Here is a 17545-nt window from a genome sequence, read left to right as displayed (position 1 = left end):
ATTTAATTTATGTTATTGCCCTTGTATGTTCGTTGTTCTAAAGATTGCAATAAAAAAATAAAAATAAAAAAATAAAACAAAACAAGTCCAACAGTTCATTGGTTAACTGAACCTGCGGTCACGGAAAAACAGCGGAAGCAGCGCTCTGACGTCAGCAGGTTATCATGGAGGAATATGCCCGTGAACCCTGGTAAAGTACAGCTCTCTTCACTTCTGACCGCTCCGCACTTCAGGCCGTGACAGGACACAGTGGCTATTTGAAGCAGTTTGTGTTCTCGTTTGCTTTCGTGACGGTGTCGATCTGTTTCTCCGCTGTGTTTCTCTACAGTAGCTGCTGTCACAGTTCTGCACTGTTGACTCCTTGCACCGAGTGTGTGATAAACATGTTATCATTGTGGGATCTCGTCTCGCTTCAGTGCTCAGAAGTGAAGGGCATAATAAACTCGCTGTGTTACTTCACTGGCAGCTTTAACTCCTTGTTTTGGATCAAGTTGACATGTTAATAGATTTATCCCGGTAAAGCCTGACATATGACATAATAGTCAGAAAAATACGTTTTTTCAATAGAAAACTTTATTGAACAATTAGACAAAATATTTAAAAAAAATCTTCAAAAATGTTTGCAAATGTGTTTTATGTTTAGTATCATATTTGATATATGGTTTATATGGCATACACACACACACACATACACACACACATATATATATATATATATACACACACACACACACACACACACACACACACATATATATGTGTATATAAATATGAAATTCTGTTTGGGAATCAGTAAAATATTTATAACAGTCTAGCAGTCTACTTACATGAAATACATATAAATATCAGTTGTCGCTCTATATCTCCCAACAATATATCTTAGTAAGGTGAAGTTTAAATGCTTAGTTTTTGATCAAAGCCCTGTAGTTTTTATTGTGGGGGCAAAACATATAATGCAATGCAATACAATGATGATTGAGAGATGTACAAGCCTGATGGATCATATTTGCTAATTAATTGTAACACGATTTTTCTAAAAACATTATGTAAGGATAATCAAGTAAACCTAATTTGATTAAGTCCAATAAGTGTTTATCTTGATGTATTACTAAAACTATAGAAGTTATTCTTACGTTTCACAGCAAAAAGACACATGAACCGTGACCAGATGGTGGACGTTTTTAAAATGCTAAAAGGCCTTTTACTTGCTAAAACAATATACACTTTGATATAGTAAGCATGTACTGTAAAAGGCATGTAGTAGGTTGTGTATAACAGGTTTTTCAGCTGTTGATCATTTAGATGCCTTAGAAGATAAAGCATCAAATATGAAAAGTAGGCTGTATAGGGATAATGACTTATTTTATTTTTTTAGTCCATGGAGGATAGTTGATGACTGTGGCGGTGCATTTACCATGGGAGCCATTGGAGGGGGGGTGTTCCAGTCTGTTAAAGGCTTTCGAAACGCACCTGTGGTAAGCTTCACTTATATATTACTATTACTAATACACATTCCTATACATTTACTAATAACAAACACTGTTTCTACAGGGTGTTCGACACAGGCTAAGAGGGAGCGCAAATGCTGTGAGAGTAAGAGCACCACAAATTGGAGGTCACGTTGCAGAATCATTTTTGTGTTCGTTTATAGTGTTGTATAAAATTGTTGTGTATGAACAATTTTAGCATTTTGTACATCAGTGATTCACTATCAATTGTGGCATGGTTTGTTTCTCCTGCAGGTAGTTTTGCTGTATGGGGTGGCCTCTTTTCCACCATAGACTGTGGTCTGGTGCGTTTGCGGGGTAAAGAAGACCCTTGGAACTCCATCACCAGTGGAGCCATGACTGGAGCTATACTGGCTGCTCGCAGTACGTTTAGCATAATAGTCGTTGTTCTTTTATCAGTATTATTCCATAATATTAGACAACAGCTAGAATGCTAGAATACACAACACAGCTTTTAACAGATTTTATGCATACAGTCATCTTGTCGAGTTTGTAAATAGTTACAGAGAAAAACTGGGCACCATACACTAATCGACTGAGGATTAGCTACACACTATAACAGACTTTCACAATAAACTCAAGCAGAAACGTGTGCCTCATTGCTAATGGACTAGCATGAAATTTGTAAACAATATTTGTTCCACAATCGGCTCAGAATATCAAACATGTTTGATGTCCTTCGGCTGGATGGAATCATAGTCCGAAGCTAAAAAATTGTTGTCTGTTTCCATTAAACACTACACAATTTTCTTTGAAATCTATCAACTACAGCTTCTCGGCAACTATTGTAGCATTTACTTGTGCAGACTATAAATTGGGCCAAAAATGTAGACACTGGAGATATAACAACCTACTGGTTTTGATCATCTGATGACTTGTAGTATTATGTATTAGTATATGCAGCATTAATCTTTGGTCTTCAAATTACAATTGGATCATGAGTTTGCAGACTGGAAAGGTGTGAATTATGTGCTTTGTTTGTATTTCAGGTGGTCCGCTAGCCATGGTGGGCTCTGCAATGATGGGGGGGATTCTGCTTGCCCTAATCGAGGGATTTGGGATACTTCTTACAAGATACACAGCACAGCAGTTTCAGAATCGTGAGTTACACTTGTCAGAATACGTTTGGACGATTCCGAGAGTTGATTAACTTTAAAGGAACTGTTCACACAACAATGCAAATTCAGTTTGTTCCAAATATCTATGATTTTTCTTTTTTGAGAAATATAAAGAATGTCTGAATCTCATTCCTATTTTCTTTGACAAAAAGGAAATTTATTTGGTTTCAGACAATATGAAGAGATGTTTTTCTTTTTGGGTGAATTATCCATGCATGACATGCAGAAGAAAAAAAACAGATATTGTGGCCATGAATTAACTAGTTCAACTTGGCCACGATTTACATGAAACAAGGAATCTAATTATTACAGGATGACAATTGACCAAAATCCAGAAAATTAATACAATGTGGCCTTAAACAAGAAAATGAATCAGTACAAATGTGGCAACAATTTACCAGAAAGGAGAAAACAAATGAGGACAATGTTGCAACAATGTACCAAAAATGAGAAAAACAAATTAGTACAATGTGGCAACAAATTACCAAAAATTAGAAAACAATTAAGTACAACATTACCAAGTTTACAATTTACCTAAGACAAGAAAATCAATTAGTACATTGTGGCAACAATTACCAAAAATAAGAAAACAAACAAGTACAATGTGACCAAGTTTACAATTAAACTTGACAAGAAAACTAATTAGTACAGCATGGCCAAGATTTAACTAAAACAAGAAAACAAATTAGTACAATTTTGTTCTGAATTACCAAAAACGAGAAAACGAATTTGCACAGTGTGGCAACAATTTACCTAAAATGAGAACTAATTAGTATGACGTGGCCACAATTTATCTAAAACAAGCGAACAAATTAATAATTTGAGGCCACAATATCGTGTTTTCCATGTTCCGTATTATGTGCAGGGCTCCGTACTTTAAAATACTGTCTTTAACATATATGTATTGCATTGTAAAAATTGTATTACCTTTAGTTTTGTTTTGCACTTTGTTTTCTTGAAGCTGCTTTAGAGGTCTTCACTATCTGCATCTTCTCTTTCTCTACAGCGAGTCCTTTTGCGGAGGACCCCAGTCAGCTTCCTCCGAAAGAAGGCCAAGAGACACGCGGTTATGGACAGTATCAGTAAAATCACTGTTGCAGTGGTGACTGTAATATTATAGACTGTGAAAAAGAGAGGATTGTTAGAAGTTTAGGACACTTATCATAGTTTACAGTCCCCCTCTTAGACAGGGGGATCCTCCTGAACCTCTCATCCTCTATTAGATGGCCACTCAGGGGCAAGTAGTATGCCATTTGTATTATGTATGAATTGTAATATAAACTTGTCTTTTGTCATGTTGAAAAAGGAATATTGTCACCCTCTCCCAAAGATTTTCATCAAGCATACTGAGGCAGAACTCAATCTACATTTTTATAGTTCATACAAGCCTGTTTGAACATCTCATACTAATACAAATATACTGTATAGCTAACTAGAACATGCAGAGATATTCCTGATATGTAATTAACCTGCAAGAAGACATGAATAATGATTGCTGTGAAAGGTAATTTTAAAATAGTTCAAATTTTTATTTTTACATCACTGATGCAGTGTTATGGAAACAAGCTACAGTACATTTTATATAAGGTTTTTCTTAATCTAATACATGACCTGAACACCAGTGATCTATTTTAGATTTTGATTTAGATCTTCTTGAGTTATTATAATTGAGATCTTTCAGAGACTTACTGATAAAATGAAATTAATTTATCTCTAAAACACAATGTGGAATCAATGTGTATATTCAACTTTAATGTTTCTCTACCAAAGTAAATTCATTCATCCTCTCCATATTTTCAGTCTCTCCTGTTTGGTACTGATTATTTTCCTACGCTCTCTTTATCACAATCTTTGTGTAATGACTCATAGGTTTTTCTTTTTCCTGGATTTTTGACTATTTATTTTTGGAGCACTGCAGAAAAGGGAGATGTTTAAGAGGATATGTGTGTATAACCTGTCTCAATAAAGTATTTTATGGTTGATGCTTAGATGTATATTGTTTTAGAGATGTAATAATGGAGCTGGAACCCTATTGTATTTGTACTGTTTGGCTAGTTTTTTTGCTGCACTAAAAATGTCAGAGACCGTAAGTTGTGGAAACCCCAAACTTGGTGGAATACCTCCAAATCCCCTCACTATTCAGGCACCCTCACACACATTCTTTAGACATAAGAATATTTTTGCATATAAGTTCATAACTTTGGACTCTTAAGAGCTGGAATCAAAATTATCTTCTCTAAACCCTCGAGTCAAGCCCAACAAGAGTCTATACACTGTTAACTGCATTTAACCGCATTTCATACACACATTTTACACACTTTAACCACATTTTTACACCATTTTGCATTTTCTGAAAAATGCTTTTTCAAACTTATGATGGTTTTAATAAAGCATAAGGAAATAGAATGGTGAAGGAAATTCTGGGCTCTTATTTGTAGTTTCAGTTCTACAAATTATTGCTTACTAGAGTTTAAACAGTTTCCACAGAAAGACAGTTTTAAATGTTAGAAGGCCGCATATACAGTCATGGTCAAAAATATCAGCACCCTTGGTAAATATAATCAAAGAAGGCTGTTAAAATTAATCTGCATTGTTAATCCTTTTGATCTTTTATTTTTAAAATCACAAAAATCTAACCTTTCATTGTATAATAAGAATTTAAAATGGGGGGAAATATCATTATGACATAAATGTTTTTATCTAATACACATTGGCCACAATTAACGGCACCCTTTTATTCAATACTTTTTGAAACCATTTGCCAGTTTAACAGCTCTAAATTTTCTCCTATAATGCCTGATGAGGTTAGAGAACACCTGACAAGAGATCAGAGACCATTCCTTCATCCAGAATCACTCCAGACCCTTTAGATTCCCAGCTCCATGTTGGTGCTTCTTCATCCCACTCATTTTCTACAGGGTTCAGGTCAGAGGACTGAAATGGCCAGCAGAAGCTTGGTTTTGTGCTCAGTGACCCATTTGGTTGGAAGATCCAAATATGGCCCATTATAAGATTTCTAACAGAGTCAGTCACTTATTGATTTTTTTTATCTGTTGGTATTTGATAGAATCCATGATGCTGTGTGTCTAAACAAGATGTCCAGGACCTCCAGCAGAAATATAGGCCCACAACATCAAAAATACAGCAGTATATTTCATTGTACACATGGGGTACTTTTTATCCCTGTGTTCACCAAACCCATCTTGAGTGTTTGCTGCTAAAAAGCTCATTTTTTAGTTTCATCTGACCATAGAAGCCAGTCCCATTTGAAGTTCCAGTCGTGTCTGATAACTGAATATGCTGGAGTTTGTTTTTGGATGAGCGAGGAGAATTTTTCTTGAAACCCTCCCAAACAACATGTGGTGATGTAGGTGCTGTTTGACAATTTTTTTTTAAGGTTTTCTGCCCCCGAGATTCAACTATTTTCTGCAATTCTCCAGCTGTGGTCCTTGGAGAGTCTTTAGCCACTCAAACTCTCCTTCTCACCGTGCATTAGGACGATATAGACACACGTTCTCTTCCAGGCAGTTTCGTAACATTTTATGTTGATTGGAAATTCTTAATTATTGCCCTGATGGTGGAAATGGGAATTTTCACTGCTCTAGCTCTTTTCTTAAAGCCACTTCACTAATTTGTGAAGCTCAATTATCTTTTGCTGCACATCAGAAATATATTCTTTGGTTTTTCTCATTGTGATGGATGATTAAGGGAATTTGGGCTTTGTTTTCCCTCCTATTTATACTTCTGTGAAACAGGAAGCCATGGCTGGATAATTTCATGTTCATAATCACCCTGGAGTGCTCAAAATTGTGTCCAACGTGTATTTGAGAAAAACATTTATTTCATAATGATATTTCCCCCCATTTTAAATTCTTATTATCCAATGAAAGGTTAGATTTTTGTGAATTTTTAAATAAAAGATCAAAAGAATTAACAATGCAGATTAATTTTCACAGCCTTCTTTGATTATATTTACCAAGGGTGCCGATATTTTTGGCCATGACTGTATTTACTATAGAAACAAATAAAACATTTAAAAATAAAATGCTGTAGGCTAGTAAATGCTTCTGGATTTCTAAACTTTGCTTTCTGGAATTTGTGCTGCAGATGAAACACACATTTGATAGCCTACTGACATTTTATGAAATGCAATTCATCTAAATTTAAATGCTTAACATACACCACATATCTCATGTCATGATTACAAGATATTTTTATGAGCTTTATAGAAAATTACATTCTTAATCACAAACACGCACGTTAAGGAAATAGTATTTGTTTATTTATTTATTTTATTTCCTATGTTTGTTTCAGGCGTTTTTGTATTGTGTATTTGACAGCTTTTCTTCCTTTATTTTCAGTGGCGTGGATTTGCAATGCATGCTGGTAAATGTAGTCATAGTACGCGTCAAAAATGGTGGATGTTCAGCCTCCGCCTTTCCGAACCGTGGACGATTTTCTGCTGGGTTCGGCCCGATTTTCAGTGCCTGATGTCCGTAACTTAGATCGGTGGAATAACCGGATCATTAACAACCTGCTGTATTACCAGTCCAACTATTTTGCCTCCGCCGTGGCATTTCTGCTTATAGTCGGGTAAGAAAACACCACAGACCTATTCACTGCTCTTCTGTTACCCAAACCACTAACAACATTTGTGTTGTGTTCTGTTTTGAATGCATTTTTAAAATAGCCTCACAAATAATATTTTATAATATGACTTAAATGGAAACAATGGTTAAACAGTTACACACATTTACGTGTCTGTTTTGACTTTCATTTTTAGGTGTGTTTATGTGTTTTAATGGCTTAAAAGACGTTGTTTTGTTGGTAATCTGCCACTAACGTTACTTATACAGTTATGAAGCATCAAACAAGCCTCTCATACCCATCCCATGTAAAGATAATATTAAAAATATTTATGAAAAATGGTCTAGAATCATCACAAGAAATTGAATAAAATGTACAATAAACAACATATTTACAGTAAATAAAAACATGTGTGTGTGTGTGTGTGTGTGTGTGTGTATATATATATATATATATATATATATATATATATATATATGTATGTATGTATGTATGTATGTATGTGTGTGCGTGTGTATAAGAAAACGTTATAAAGTTGTACGATTATAAGGTTAAAGTTTTACTGCATGAAACTAAAAATGAATAAAAACTTCATAGACAATTTAACACAACAAAATGATGAAACATTTAATGAAATGAAAATATAAAAATACAAGATCACAATATTAATAAAAGCTATATATAGAATTGTTTTATTCTTTATATTGTTTTTAATTATTGTAAGTGTTCTTAGGTAAGGGTTATTCTAATGATGATGCTGATTATCATGTATTTATTTATTTTATATCTATTTTTTTCTTTTGTGCATGTAATTGTAACATAGGTATTTCCAACCACTCCAGCTGATTCTTGGGGCAACCGTTGTGATCGTTCTGTTCTCTGGGTTTGTCTGGGCGGCTGAAAACAAGGCCGTAATCCGCCGATTCCGGAGGAATCATCCATCGCTGTCCCTTGCTGCAATTTTGGGCTCCAGCTACCTTCTTCTGTCTGGTTTAGGAGGGGTAGCTGTTTTCCTCTTTGGCATTGCCTTCCCCATTTTAAGTTAGTATTCTTTGTTGCCTCATATGTCTTTTTTTTTGTCTCTAACACTAAAAAGCGTCAGTATCTCGTTAGATCATTGAATATTTTCACCTGTTCCTGTGCTGTTAATACTTTGCATAAATTTTGAAATGTTAGCTTGATCGGCTGTAACATTCCTCCCTGACTCTTTCTCCTTGCAGTGATCATTATCCATGCTTCAGTGAGACTCCGAAACCTTAAGAATAAACTGGAGAATAAGTTGGAGAGTATAGGATTGAAGAGGACTCCTATGGGCCTGCTGCTGGAAGCACTGGGACAGGAACAAGAGGCTGGATCATAGCTGTGTTTACTATTACCTAACTGTGCTATCGCTCACCCCTTCTATCCTAGGAGCTTTTTACATGTCCTAAAACATATATGAAAACAGATATTGGCAAATCATGTATGGCATATTGCTAAAGTCTCTCAAAAATGCACGAAGGGCCCAGTGGACAAAGGATTAAATTATGATGCAGTATATGAAGGATTGCTAAAATTAAAGCAAACAGTGAGATTACAGGATCAGGTGTGTATAACTATTAGGTGTCCAAATATAAAAACAACAGTATAATGCCTTGTAAATAGGATGTAGGTATGTGTTATTCATTGCACTTTTTTTTATGTGAGTAACAGTCCAGTATTGCTTCATTCTGTGGATTTAATTGTGCCTACACTTTATTCCATCCCTAAATGTATTTTCTGTGAGGAAATCTCGCTATTGTGAATTATGTTTGAAGGATATCTGAAGATAGTGTCTTTTTTGCCTGTTCGTTACATGACCAAATATTATTTTTACTGATCAAGTTTTTTTTTTTCATGTTTCAACCAAGTTGTGCCATACCATAATTTGTCTTTGCTCTTTAACAAAGTGCCAAGGTAAATACTTCTCAGTTATTGCAACACAAATTATTGACCAAGAAAATAAATCATGTTTCCATTTATGTGGATTGTGCATCACAAATTGGCATTGTTGGGGAAAATGTCTGATCTCGTTTTAACGAGAGATACATAGTCATAGATGTAATGATCTAATAAACAGGTGTTACAGAAGGTGTAACAGACCACAGATTTGGCAGATTAAAATCTCTAAGAAATGTAACCTAGATATGATCATTCTTACTTTATTTGAGTCATCTGGTTTAAGCCATTGCTTAAGTGTTCATTCTTTCAAAAAATGAAGTAATTTGTATTTCCTGCATCTTTAATGTTTACAATATCAGCTGCCTTGTTTTTTCAGGAAATGCTCGTCCAGTGCAGTGGTTATAATAAATGAACTTTCATATATCTGCAGCCTTTGTCTTTTCATCTGGTACCGCTTAGAGGCGCTGTGATCACTCAAATGAATTTATAGTATAGGAATGTGACTCGTAAAGTATAGTTTCGTTTCATGTTCCGTTTTTCTTTTTCTCCGATTAAAATAAATAAATAAATTGTTAACTGAAAAAAACTTAAACATATTTGGTTAACATGCTTCAAGGCGTCCAAAATTGTCCCCGTGTCTCCACCTCCTTTTGAAAGGTTTCAGCGCAATCATCCCCGTTAACCGGCTCACATTAACTAATCCTTGCTGCACCGGGACCTGCGGTCACACGAGGATAGATTATACATTCATTTTCCTTAATGAGTGTAACACATAGAACAGTCCACGTGTTTTTATTCGTATAAATATATTTAAGAAAAAAATGTTTTGGTCTTTGGAGCTAGCTTTTAATTTACGTGATTTGAGTTGCGTGTTTTCAGTGCGGCGCGCGTGAGCTTTTGTTTCACCTGTTTGCTCGCGACGCGGCTCATCCCGATAGATACAGTCAATAGATATGAAAGCTGTTATAAGTTATTGTTTCATGTGACTTCGTGTGAGTAAGCAGCAGACGGTGCTGAAGAAGTTGTGGACATGGATGCGGTACCGAAAGGTGAGTGATATAACACAACACCTGCACTGGAAACACTGTCAGTAGCTTACAGTAGACAGGCATTACGCAGAACAGACGTTTGTCATTATTCAACTAAAATAATAAACACGTTATTGGCTAATTACATTTTAAAATTAAAATATAGAAATTAGCCCATAAATTTTAGGTGCAGTAACAATTTCTTCAAATTTTTAATTACATGTTTGCATTGGCAGTTCACATCCTTGCATTTCTTGCAATAGATAGATAGATGTTTTAATAATCCTTTTACAGCAATCGTAGTGAAATATGTCGAGTTGGGCATTGTGTTCTTGGAGTATCAAATACTAGCTGTACTTTTCTCTTAGAACTAGGTCACTAGTTCTGCCCGATCCCTTATAAGGCTTCTTAACTGTAGCCTACTTCAGTGTTGGCCACATCTGGCCTCTTTCCTTACTTAACATTTTTATAAGGTTATGCTGAATAGGGAATGCAAAATTTAAGACTCATATCTATGTATGGTTAACTAGAATGCAGTGTAGCCATTGTTTTTGAAGAGGCTGCCTGGAGACTATTTTCAATGCATAATGTTTATTAAACATCATAGTCTCTGAACTTTAGAAACTAATCACATAAATCTTACTGGATGCTAATATATCTTATTTTATTGTTTATAATATGTATATTATAGTTTAGCTTGAATACTTATTTTTGGTATCACTTTTGTGTTTTGAGATGTGAGTTGATGTGATTACAGAGTTCGCCCAAAAATGAAAATTTTGTCATTATTGATTCTGAACACATATGAACACAAAGGAAAATATTTGAATAATGTGCTGGTTTGTAGCTTGTCAATTTGGTCACACTTTAGTTTGGGGACCAGTTCTCACTATTAACTAATTATTGACTACATCTTTTGCCACAATAAGCTCCTAATTTACTGCTTATTAATAGTTAGTCAGATGATTGTTAAGTTTAGGTATGAGGTAGGATTTAGGGATCTAAAATATGGTCATGCAGAATGAGGCCTTAATATGTGCTTTATGAGTTACAAACAGCCTTCTAGTAATATGCATACTAATAAGCAACTAGTTAATAGTAAGAATTGGTCCGTAAACCAAAGTGCTACTGTCAGCCCTCATTCACTTTCTTTCTTTTTTATTTTATTTGTTCTACAGAAGAAAAAATGTATATATGTTTGGAGAGATTTTCTTTTTTGAGTGAACTTATCCTTTAATATTTGAATTAATGTTGTCATTTGTTGGCAACATAGTTTTAATAAGAAAACCCTTTATTTCAGATGGGGTCGGTTTGGCTGACCCCAGCAAGACGGACACACTCAACTCAACAGGTTCTGCAGGGCAAAGGAGAGCTGGAGGAGCCAAGAAGCACACACAAGCTAACAAATCAGCCCTGCGTGCACCCAGAGCTCTGTGCTGCCTGACTCTCAGCAACCCAATACGCATGGCAGCACTGGCCCTGGTGGAGTGGAAATATCCTTCTGCCCAAGTGTGTGTATGTGCAAACCTTGTGCATTCTCTTGTATGTTTTCAAGACAGTTGTTTCCTTGACCTAAGACCTTTAAGCCTTTTGATATATTCATTTTACTGGCCATCTTTGCCAACTGTGTTGCCCTTGGTGTGTCCAAACCATTTCCTGAAGACGATTCCAATGCCACCAACCACAATCTGGTGAGTGTGCATTGCCAACATTACCATGATTTGCCACATTGAGTGAAAACTGATTGCCCCAGCAAAAAATACCACATAATATAACTTTGTGCCCCACCCAAGCACATTTAGCTGCTGACACACACACATATATATAGAGAGAGAGAGACAAAGAGAGAAGAGAAATATTTAGAGAAAATATTTTTGGATCTATGTGATCAATACCTAAATTCAGCCATAACATTAAAATACATCCTACTTCTGTATACCTTATTTTTATATACAGTCTGTTTATATTTATAACACTTTACAATAGGGTTTCATGTGTTAATTTTATTTAACCTGAACTAACAACAATACTTCTACAGCATTTATTAATCTTAGTTCGTTTAATGCATATTTAAGATTAAAAATTGTATCTGTTAACATTTGTTATTGCACTGTGAAATAACATGAGCATAGTGCTGTCAAACGATTAATCGCGATTAATCGCATCCAAAATAAGTTTTTATTTACATAATATACGAGTGTGTACTGTGTATATTTATTATGTATATATAAATACAAACACATGCATGTATATATTTAAGAAAAATCTGTTATGTATATATATTAAATATATTTGTATATAATATAAAATATAAGAATATAAATATATAAATGTATATACATGTAAATATTTTCAAAATATATACTGTATGTGTTTGTATTTATATATACATAATAAATATACACAGTACACATACTGTAAACAGTACACATTATATAAACAAAAACTTTTATTTTGGATGCGATTAATCACGATTAATCGTTTGACAGCACTTATTTTTATTAACTAATATTAGCAAAGGTTAATAAATGCTGTAACATGTATTGCTCATTGTTACTAATGTTAACAAATGAGACCTTATTGTAAAATCTATGTGCTATATATAAACCATAAATATCCAATATGGTCAATATTGTAATGCCTAAACTCACTTGTAGCTTTTAAAGTTATTTTAGCTTTTACTGTTTTATTATTAATTTATTTTTAGACAAAAATAGTATTACATAGTATAACATTTTATTATCCATTTCTTATTGTCTTAACGGGAATGTTTTATGAATATGTATTGTTTGTACACAAATTCTGCCATTTGTGTATATACTAACTTTTACACGAAGTCTTGAACCGTGACTAGTGACAGGACATTTAATCGAATAGGCTACTTGGTTTCTACTACTGCGATGTCTTGCTGGTTAGTCGCACACATTTTAAAATCTCATTGAGCCACAAAATCTTGAGCCACATAACTGCATGTTATCCAGCGATTTTGTGTTTAGTCAGACTTGTCACGTTGCACCAGGTTAGGACACAGCGTTGTTATGGAAAGTACTTAAAGGTTTCTACATGAGCCCTGGCTGAACAACATGCCTGTGCTAGATTTTTTTTTTAATGATCTGCATGTGAAACTGAGGGTATGCAATAAAAAGAAGGTCAGAAAGTTCTTTAGGGCTGCCCATGTTCGGTGCAACACTATAATTGCATTAGGCTTGAAGTTTGACTGACAGCTCTGAATACCAAACAGGATAAGAGTATTGACCATCTGTTCTCTCACTATGGCCGCTCGCTCATTGTCCTACATGTGATCTACTCTGTGACTGAAAATTTAATATAGACATTAATGATTCCAACAAATCGTAATGCTTGTTGCTTTTAGATTGTATCCGTGCTTCTGTTTCTATTTTTTGTCTGTTTTTTATTTTTCTTACACAACACCATCCGTCTGGATTAAGTTATTCTCTATATAGAACTCTTTGCTCATATACTGACATTTCCAGGTCAGCCGTGGTGTTACACTGATGTCTGTTGAGTCAGTAGTGTCTGCAGTGTACGGATGGAATAATGTGTGGGATACCTAGAGCACCTTCAGCCTTTAGCTTTAGCTTAGTACTGAGTGGGTCAAGAGGGCAGAAAGCTAATGAGCTCAGCAATGTGTGTTAAGGGAAATCAGGTGAAAGGGAGAGTGAGTGTGTGTGTTTAGATCAAATTGCTTCTCAAGCATTATACACTGCTGTTCAAAAGTTTGGGATCAGTAAGATTTTCAATGTTTTTTAAAGAAATTTCTATTGCTCATCAGGGCAGGAGATTTTTTTAATAATTTATTTGATCACAAATACAGAAAAAAACAGTAATATTGTGAAATATTATTATTTAAAATAATAAATAAATGAGCTCATTTCAAATTTGATGCCTGCTACAGGTCTCAAAATAGTTGGGACGGGGGCATGTTAACCATGGTGTAACATCTCCTCTTCTTTTCAAAACAGTTTGAAGACGTCTGGGCATCAAGGTTATGAGTTTCTGGAGTTTTGGTGCTGGAATATTGGTTTCATTCTTGTCTGATATAGGTTTCCAGCTGCGAAGCCATGCTGTTGTAATAGCTGCAGTATGTGGTTTTGCATTGTCCTGCTGAAATACACGTCGTCTGGAGGGGAGCATATGTTGCTCTAAAACCTTTATATAACTTTCAGCATTCATAGTGCCTTTCAAAACATGCAAGCTGCCCATAACGTATGCATTTATGCACCCCCATACCATCAGAGATGCTGGCTTTTGAACTGAACGCTGATGACATGCTGGAAGGTCTCCCTCCTCTTTAGCACATTGTACACGGTGTCCGTGATTTACAACAAGAATGTCAAATTTGGACTCGTTGGACCATAGAACACTTTTCCACTTTGAAACAGTCCATTTTAAATGAGCCTTGGCCCACAGGACATGACGGCGCTTCTGGACCATGTTCACATATGGCTTCCTTTTTGCATGATAGAGCTTTAGCTGGCATCTGCAGATGGCACGGTGGTTTGTGTTTACCGACAGTGGTTTCTGGAAGTATTCCTGGGCCCGATGCAGTGTCGTCTGAGGGCCCGAAGACCACGGGCATCCAACAAAGGTCTTCAGCCTTGTCCCTTATGCACAGAGATTTCTCCAGTTTCTCTGAATCTTTTGATGATGTTATGCACTGTAGATGATGAGATTTGCAAAGCCTTTGCAATTTGACATTGAGGAACGTTGTTTTTAAAGTATTCCACAATCTTTTTATGCACTCTTTCACAGATTGGAGAGCCTCTGCCCATCTTTACTTCTGAGAGACTCTGCCTCTCTAACACATCCCTTTTATAGCTAATCATGTTACAGACCTGATGTCAATTAACTTAATTAGTTGCTAGATCTTTTCCAAGCTGAATCTTTTCAAAATTTCTTGCTTTTTCATCCCTTTGTTGCCCCCGTGCCAACTCAGAGATGGAAACTCGAGTCTGGGACTTGGACTCGAGTCGCACTTAAGTCGCATAAATAAAGAGTTGGGACTTGACTTGGACTCGTGACTCGTGAGACTCGTAAAAAACGCAAGTCATTTGGTATGGGAGTTTATATGAATGAATCTCTGACTTTAGAAAAGTTTAGATGGTATTTTCTTCTCATCTTGCCTCTGTATAATGCATATCAAAGTAGCTTTCATAACCACAGTGCTGCTTTGTTTACAGCGGCAACCAAGGAAACTATGTTTAATTGATGTTCAAGCGCCACCTGCTGGCAGAGACTGAATTTGCTTACTAATTCAGCCCGTCTGCTGTTTTGTTTCGTGCAGATGTTTTATGTAGAATAGTTTCACAAAACTAAAGTCAGACCATTTTGTTTTTGCTTCAAATTTCGAAATTATGCAATCCAATTTAGATTAAAAACTGCTCATGCTGCATGTATGCAGCCTCTTTGTTTGGATTGTGTTGTGTTTAAAATACAGTGGTTGCTTCTAATTTTAAATTGAAAAAGAGCACAGACAAAGCCTTTGTTTGTTTATATGAGATTTCTTGTATTTGTGCTATTTATTTGAATGATTGGGGTTTGTTTTAAAATTTCAATTTAGTTTTGTTGTTTGACACATTTCAATTTTACAAAGAAATGTGCAGCATTTTTTCTGACAATAAATTGACACCTTTTCATTTCTAATTTGTCTTAAATTTTGTTAAAGTTTTTTTTGAGAAAATCATATGAAATCAGTATTTCAAAACGGATTTAGCCTCAATTACTGGCTGAAAGAACTGTTGTTAATAAATAGAACAAAGACTTGAGACGTGACTTGGACTCCACCTCAAAGACGTAAGACTTGACTTGGACTCTACATTAAAGACTTGAGACTTGACTTGGACTTGGACCTCAGAGACTTGTGAACATGTCTGTGCCAACTTTTTTGAGACCTACAGTGGGCATCAAATTTGAAATGAGCTCATTTAGTGGATAAAAGTGTAACATTTTTCCATTTAAACATTTGTTATGTTCTCTATGTTCTATTCAAATTTAAAAAATTTGCCAACATTTCCGGAATTTGGGTTGTGTGTATATATATATATATATATATATATACAGGTGTATCTCAATAAATTAGAATGTCGTGGAAAAGTTCATTTATTTCAGTAATTCAACTCAAATTATGAAACTCGTGTATTAAATAAATTCAATGCACACAGACTGCAGTAGTTTAAGTTTTTGGTTCTTTTAATTGTGATGATTTTGGCTCACATTTAACAAAAACCCACCAATTCACTATCTCAACAAATTAGAATATGGTGACATGCCAATCAGCTAATCAACTCAAAACACCTGCAAAAGTTTCCTGAGCCTTCAAAATGGTGCCTAGGCTAGGCTACACAATCATGGGGAAGACTGCTGCTCTGACAGTTGTCCAGAAGACAATCATTGACACCCTTCACAAGGAGGGTAAGCCACAAACATTCATTGCCAAAGAAGCTGGCTGTTCACAGAGTGCTGTATCCAAGCATGTTAACAGAAAGTTGAGTGGAAGGAAAAAGTGTGGAAGAAAAAGATACACAACCAACCAAGAAAACCGTGGCCTTATGAGGATTGTCAAGCAAAATCGATTCAAGAATTTGGGTGAACTTCACAAGGAATGGACTGAGGCTGGGGTCAAGGCATCAAGAGCCACCACACACAGACGTGTCGAGGAATTTGGCTACAGTTGTCGTATTCCTCTTGTTAAGCCACTCCTGAACCACAGACAACGTCAGAGGTGTCTTACCTGAGCTAAGGAGAAGAAGAACTGGACTGTTGCCCAGTGGTTCAAAGTCCTCGTTTCAGATGAGAGCAAGTTTTGTATTTCATTTGGAAACCAAGGTCCTAGAGTCTGGAGGAAGGGTGGAGAAGCTCATAGCCCAAGTTGCTTGAAGTCCAGTGTTAAGTTTCCACAGTCTGTGATGATTTGGGGTGCAATGTCATCTGCTGGTGTTGGTCCATTGTGTTTTTTGAAAACCAAAGTCACTGCACCCGTTTACCAATAAATTTTGGAGCACTTCATGCTTCCTTCTGCTGACCAGCTTTTTAAAAATGCTGATTTAATTTTCCAGCAGGATTTGGCACCTGCCCACAAAAGCACCAAAAGTTGGTTAAATGGTGTGCTTGACTGGCCAGCAAACTCACCAGACCTGAACCCCATAGAGAATCTATGGGTTATTGTCAAGAGGAAAATGAGAAACAAGAGACCAAAAAATGCAGATGAGCTGAAGGCCACTATCAAAGAAACCTGGGCTTCCATACCACCTCAGCAGTGCCACAAACTGATCACCTCCATGCCACGCCGCATTGAGGCAGTAATTAAAGCAAAAGGAGCCCCTACCAAGTATTGAGTACATATACAGTAAATGAACATACATTC

At 35.7% G+C, this 17545-nt stretch overlaps 3 protein-coding genes across 3 annotated transcripts in view; all 3 read left to right on the top strand.

The window, feature by feature from the left end:
- Nucleotides 1–112: 112 nt before the first annotated feature.
- On the top strand, nt 113–4614 carry timm17b (translocase of inner mitochondrial membrane 17 homolog B (yeast)). Its single transcript, XM_058784846.1, has 6 exons — nt 113–190; nt 1376–1475; nt 1552–1615; nt 1743–1871; nt 2498–2608; nt 3633–4614. The coding sequence occupies exons 1-6, from the start codon at nt 165–167 to the stop codon at nt 3710–3712; spliced, it is 510 nt and encodes a 169-aa protein (XP_058640829.1). The 5' UTR covers nt 113–164; the 3' UTR covers nt 3713–4614.
- Nucleotides 4615–7017: 2403 nt separating this feature from the next.
- On the top strand, nt 7018–9556 carry praf2 (PRA1 domain family, member 2). The gene is made up of 3 exons (XM_058785942.1): nt 7018–7219; nt 8037–8254; nt 8434–9556. The coding sequence occupies exons 1-3, from the start codon at nt 7041–7043 to the stop codon at nt 8571–8573; spliced, it is 537 nt and encodes a 178-aa protein (XP_058641925.1). The 5' UTR covers nt 7018–7040; the 3' UTR covers nt 8574–9556.
- A 269-nt stretch (nt 9557–9825) lies between these two features.
- The window catches only part of cacna1fa (calcium channel, voltage-dependent, L type, alpha 1F subunit a), a 45155-nt gene continuing 37435 nt past the window's right edge, over nt 9826–17545 (top strand). The window contains exons 1-3 of the mRNA XM_058785940.1: nt 9826–10182; nt 11462–11654; nt 11747–11852. Coding sequence (XP_058641923.1) covers nt 10164–10182; nt 11462–11654; nt 11747–11852 — 318 coding nt within the window. The 5' untranslated portion in view covers nt 9826–10163. The remainder of the gene's footprint in view (nt 10183–11461; nt 11655–11746; nt 11853–17545) is intronic.

The sequence above is a fragment of the Onychostoma macrolepis genome, chromosome 08 (assembly GCF_012432095.1).
Source record: "Onychostoma macrolepis isolate SWU-2019 chromosome 08, ASM1243209v1, whole genome shotgun sequence".
NCBI lineage: Eukaryota > Metazoa > Chordata > Actinopteri > Cypriniformes > Cyprinidae > Onychostoma > Onychostoma macrolepis.
The sequence above is the reverse complement of the archived record's forward strand: the minus strand, read 5'-3'. Positions and strand labels throughout refer to the sequence as shown.

Coding starts and splice junctions, on each gene's coding strand:
- timm17b (XM_058784846.1), top strand. CDS start 165: ATGGAGGAATATGCCCGTGAACCCTG. Junction 191..1,375: donor GAATATGCCCGTGAACCCTG/GTAAAGTACAGC, acceptor TTATTTTTTTAG/TCCATGGAGGATAGTTGATG. Junction 2,609..3,632: donor AGCACAGCAGTTTCAGAATC/GTGAGTTACACT, acceptor CTTTCTCTACAG/CGAGTCCTTTTGCGGAGGAC.
- praf2 (XM_058785942.1), top strand. CDS start 7,041: ATGGTGGATGTTCAGCCTCCGCCTTTCCGAACCGTGGACGATTTTCTG. Junction 7,220..8,036: donor GCATTTCTGCTTATAGTCGG/GTAAGAAAACAC, acceptor ATTGTAACATAG/GTATTTCCAACCACTCCAGC. Junction 8,255..8,433: donor CATTGCCTTCCCCATTTTAA/GTTAGTATTCTT, acceptor TTCTCCTTGCAG/TGATCATTATCCATGCTTCA.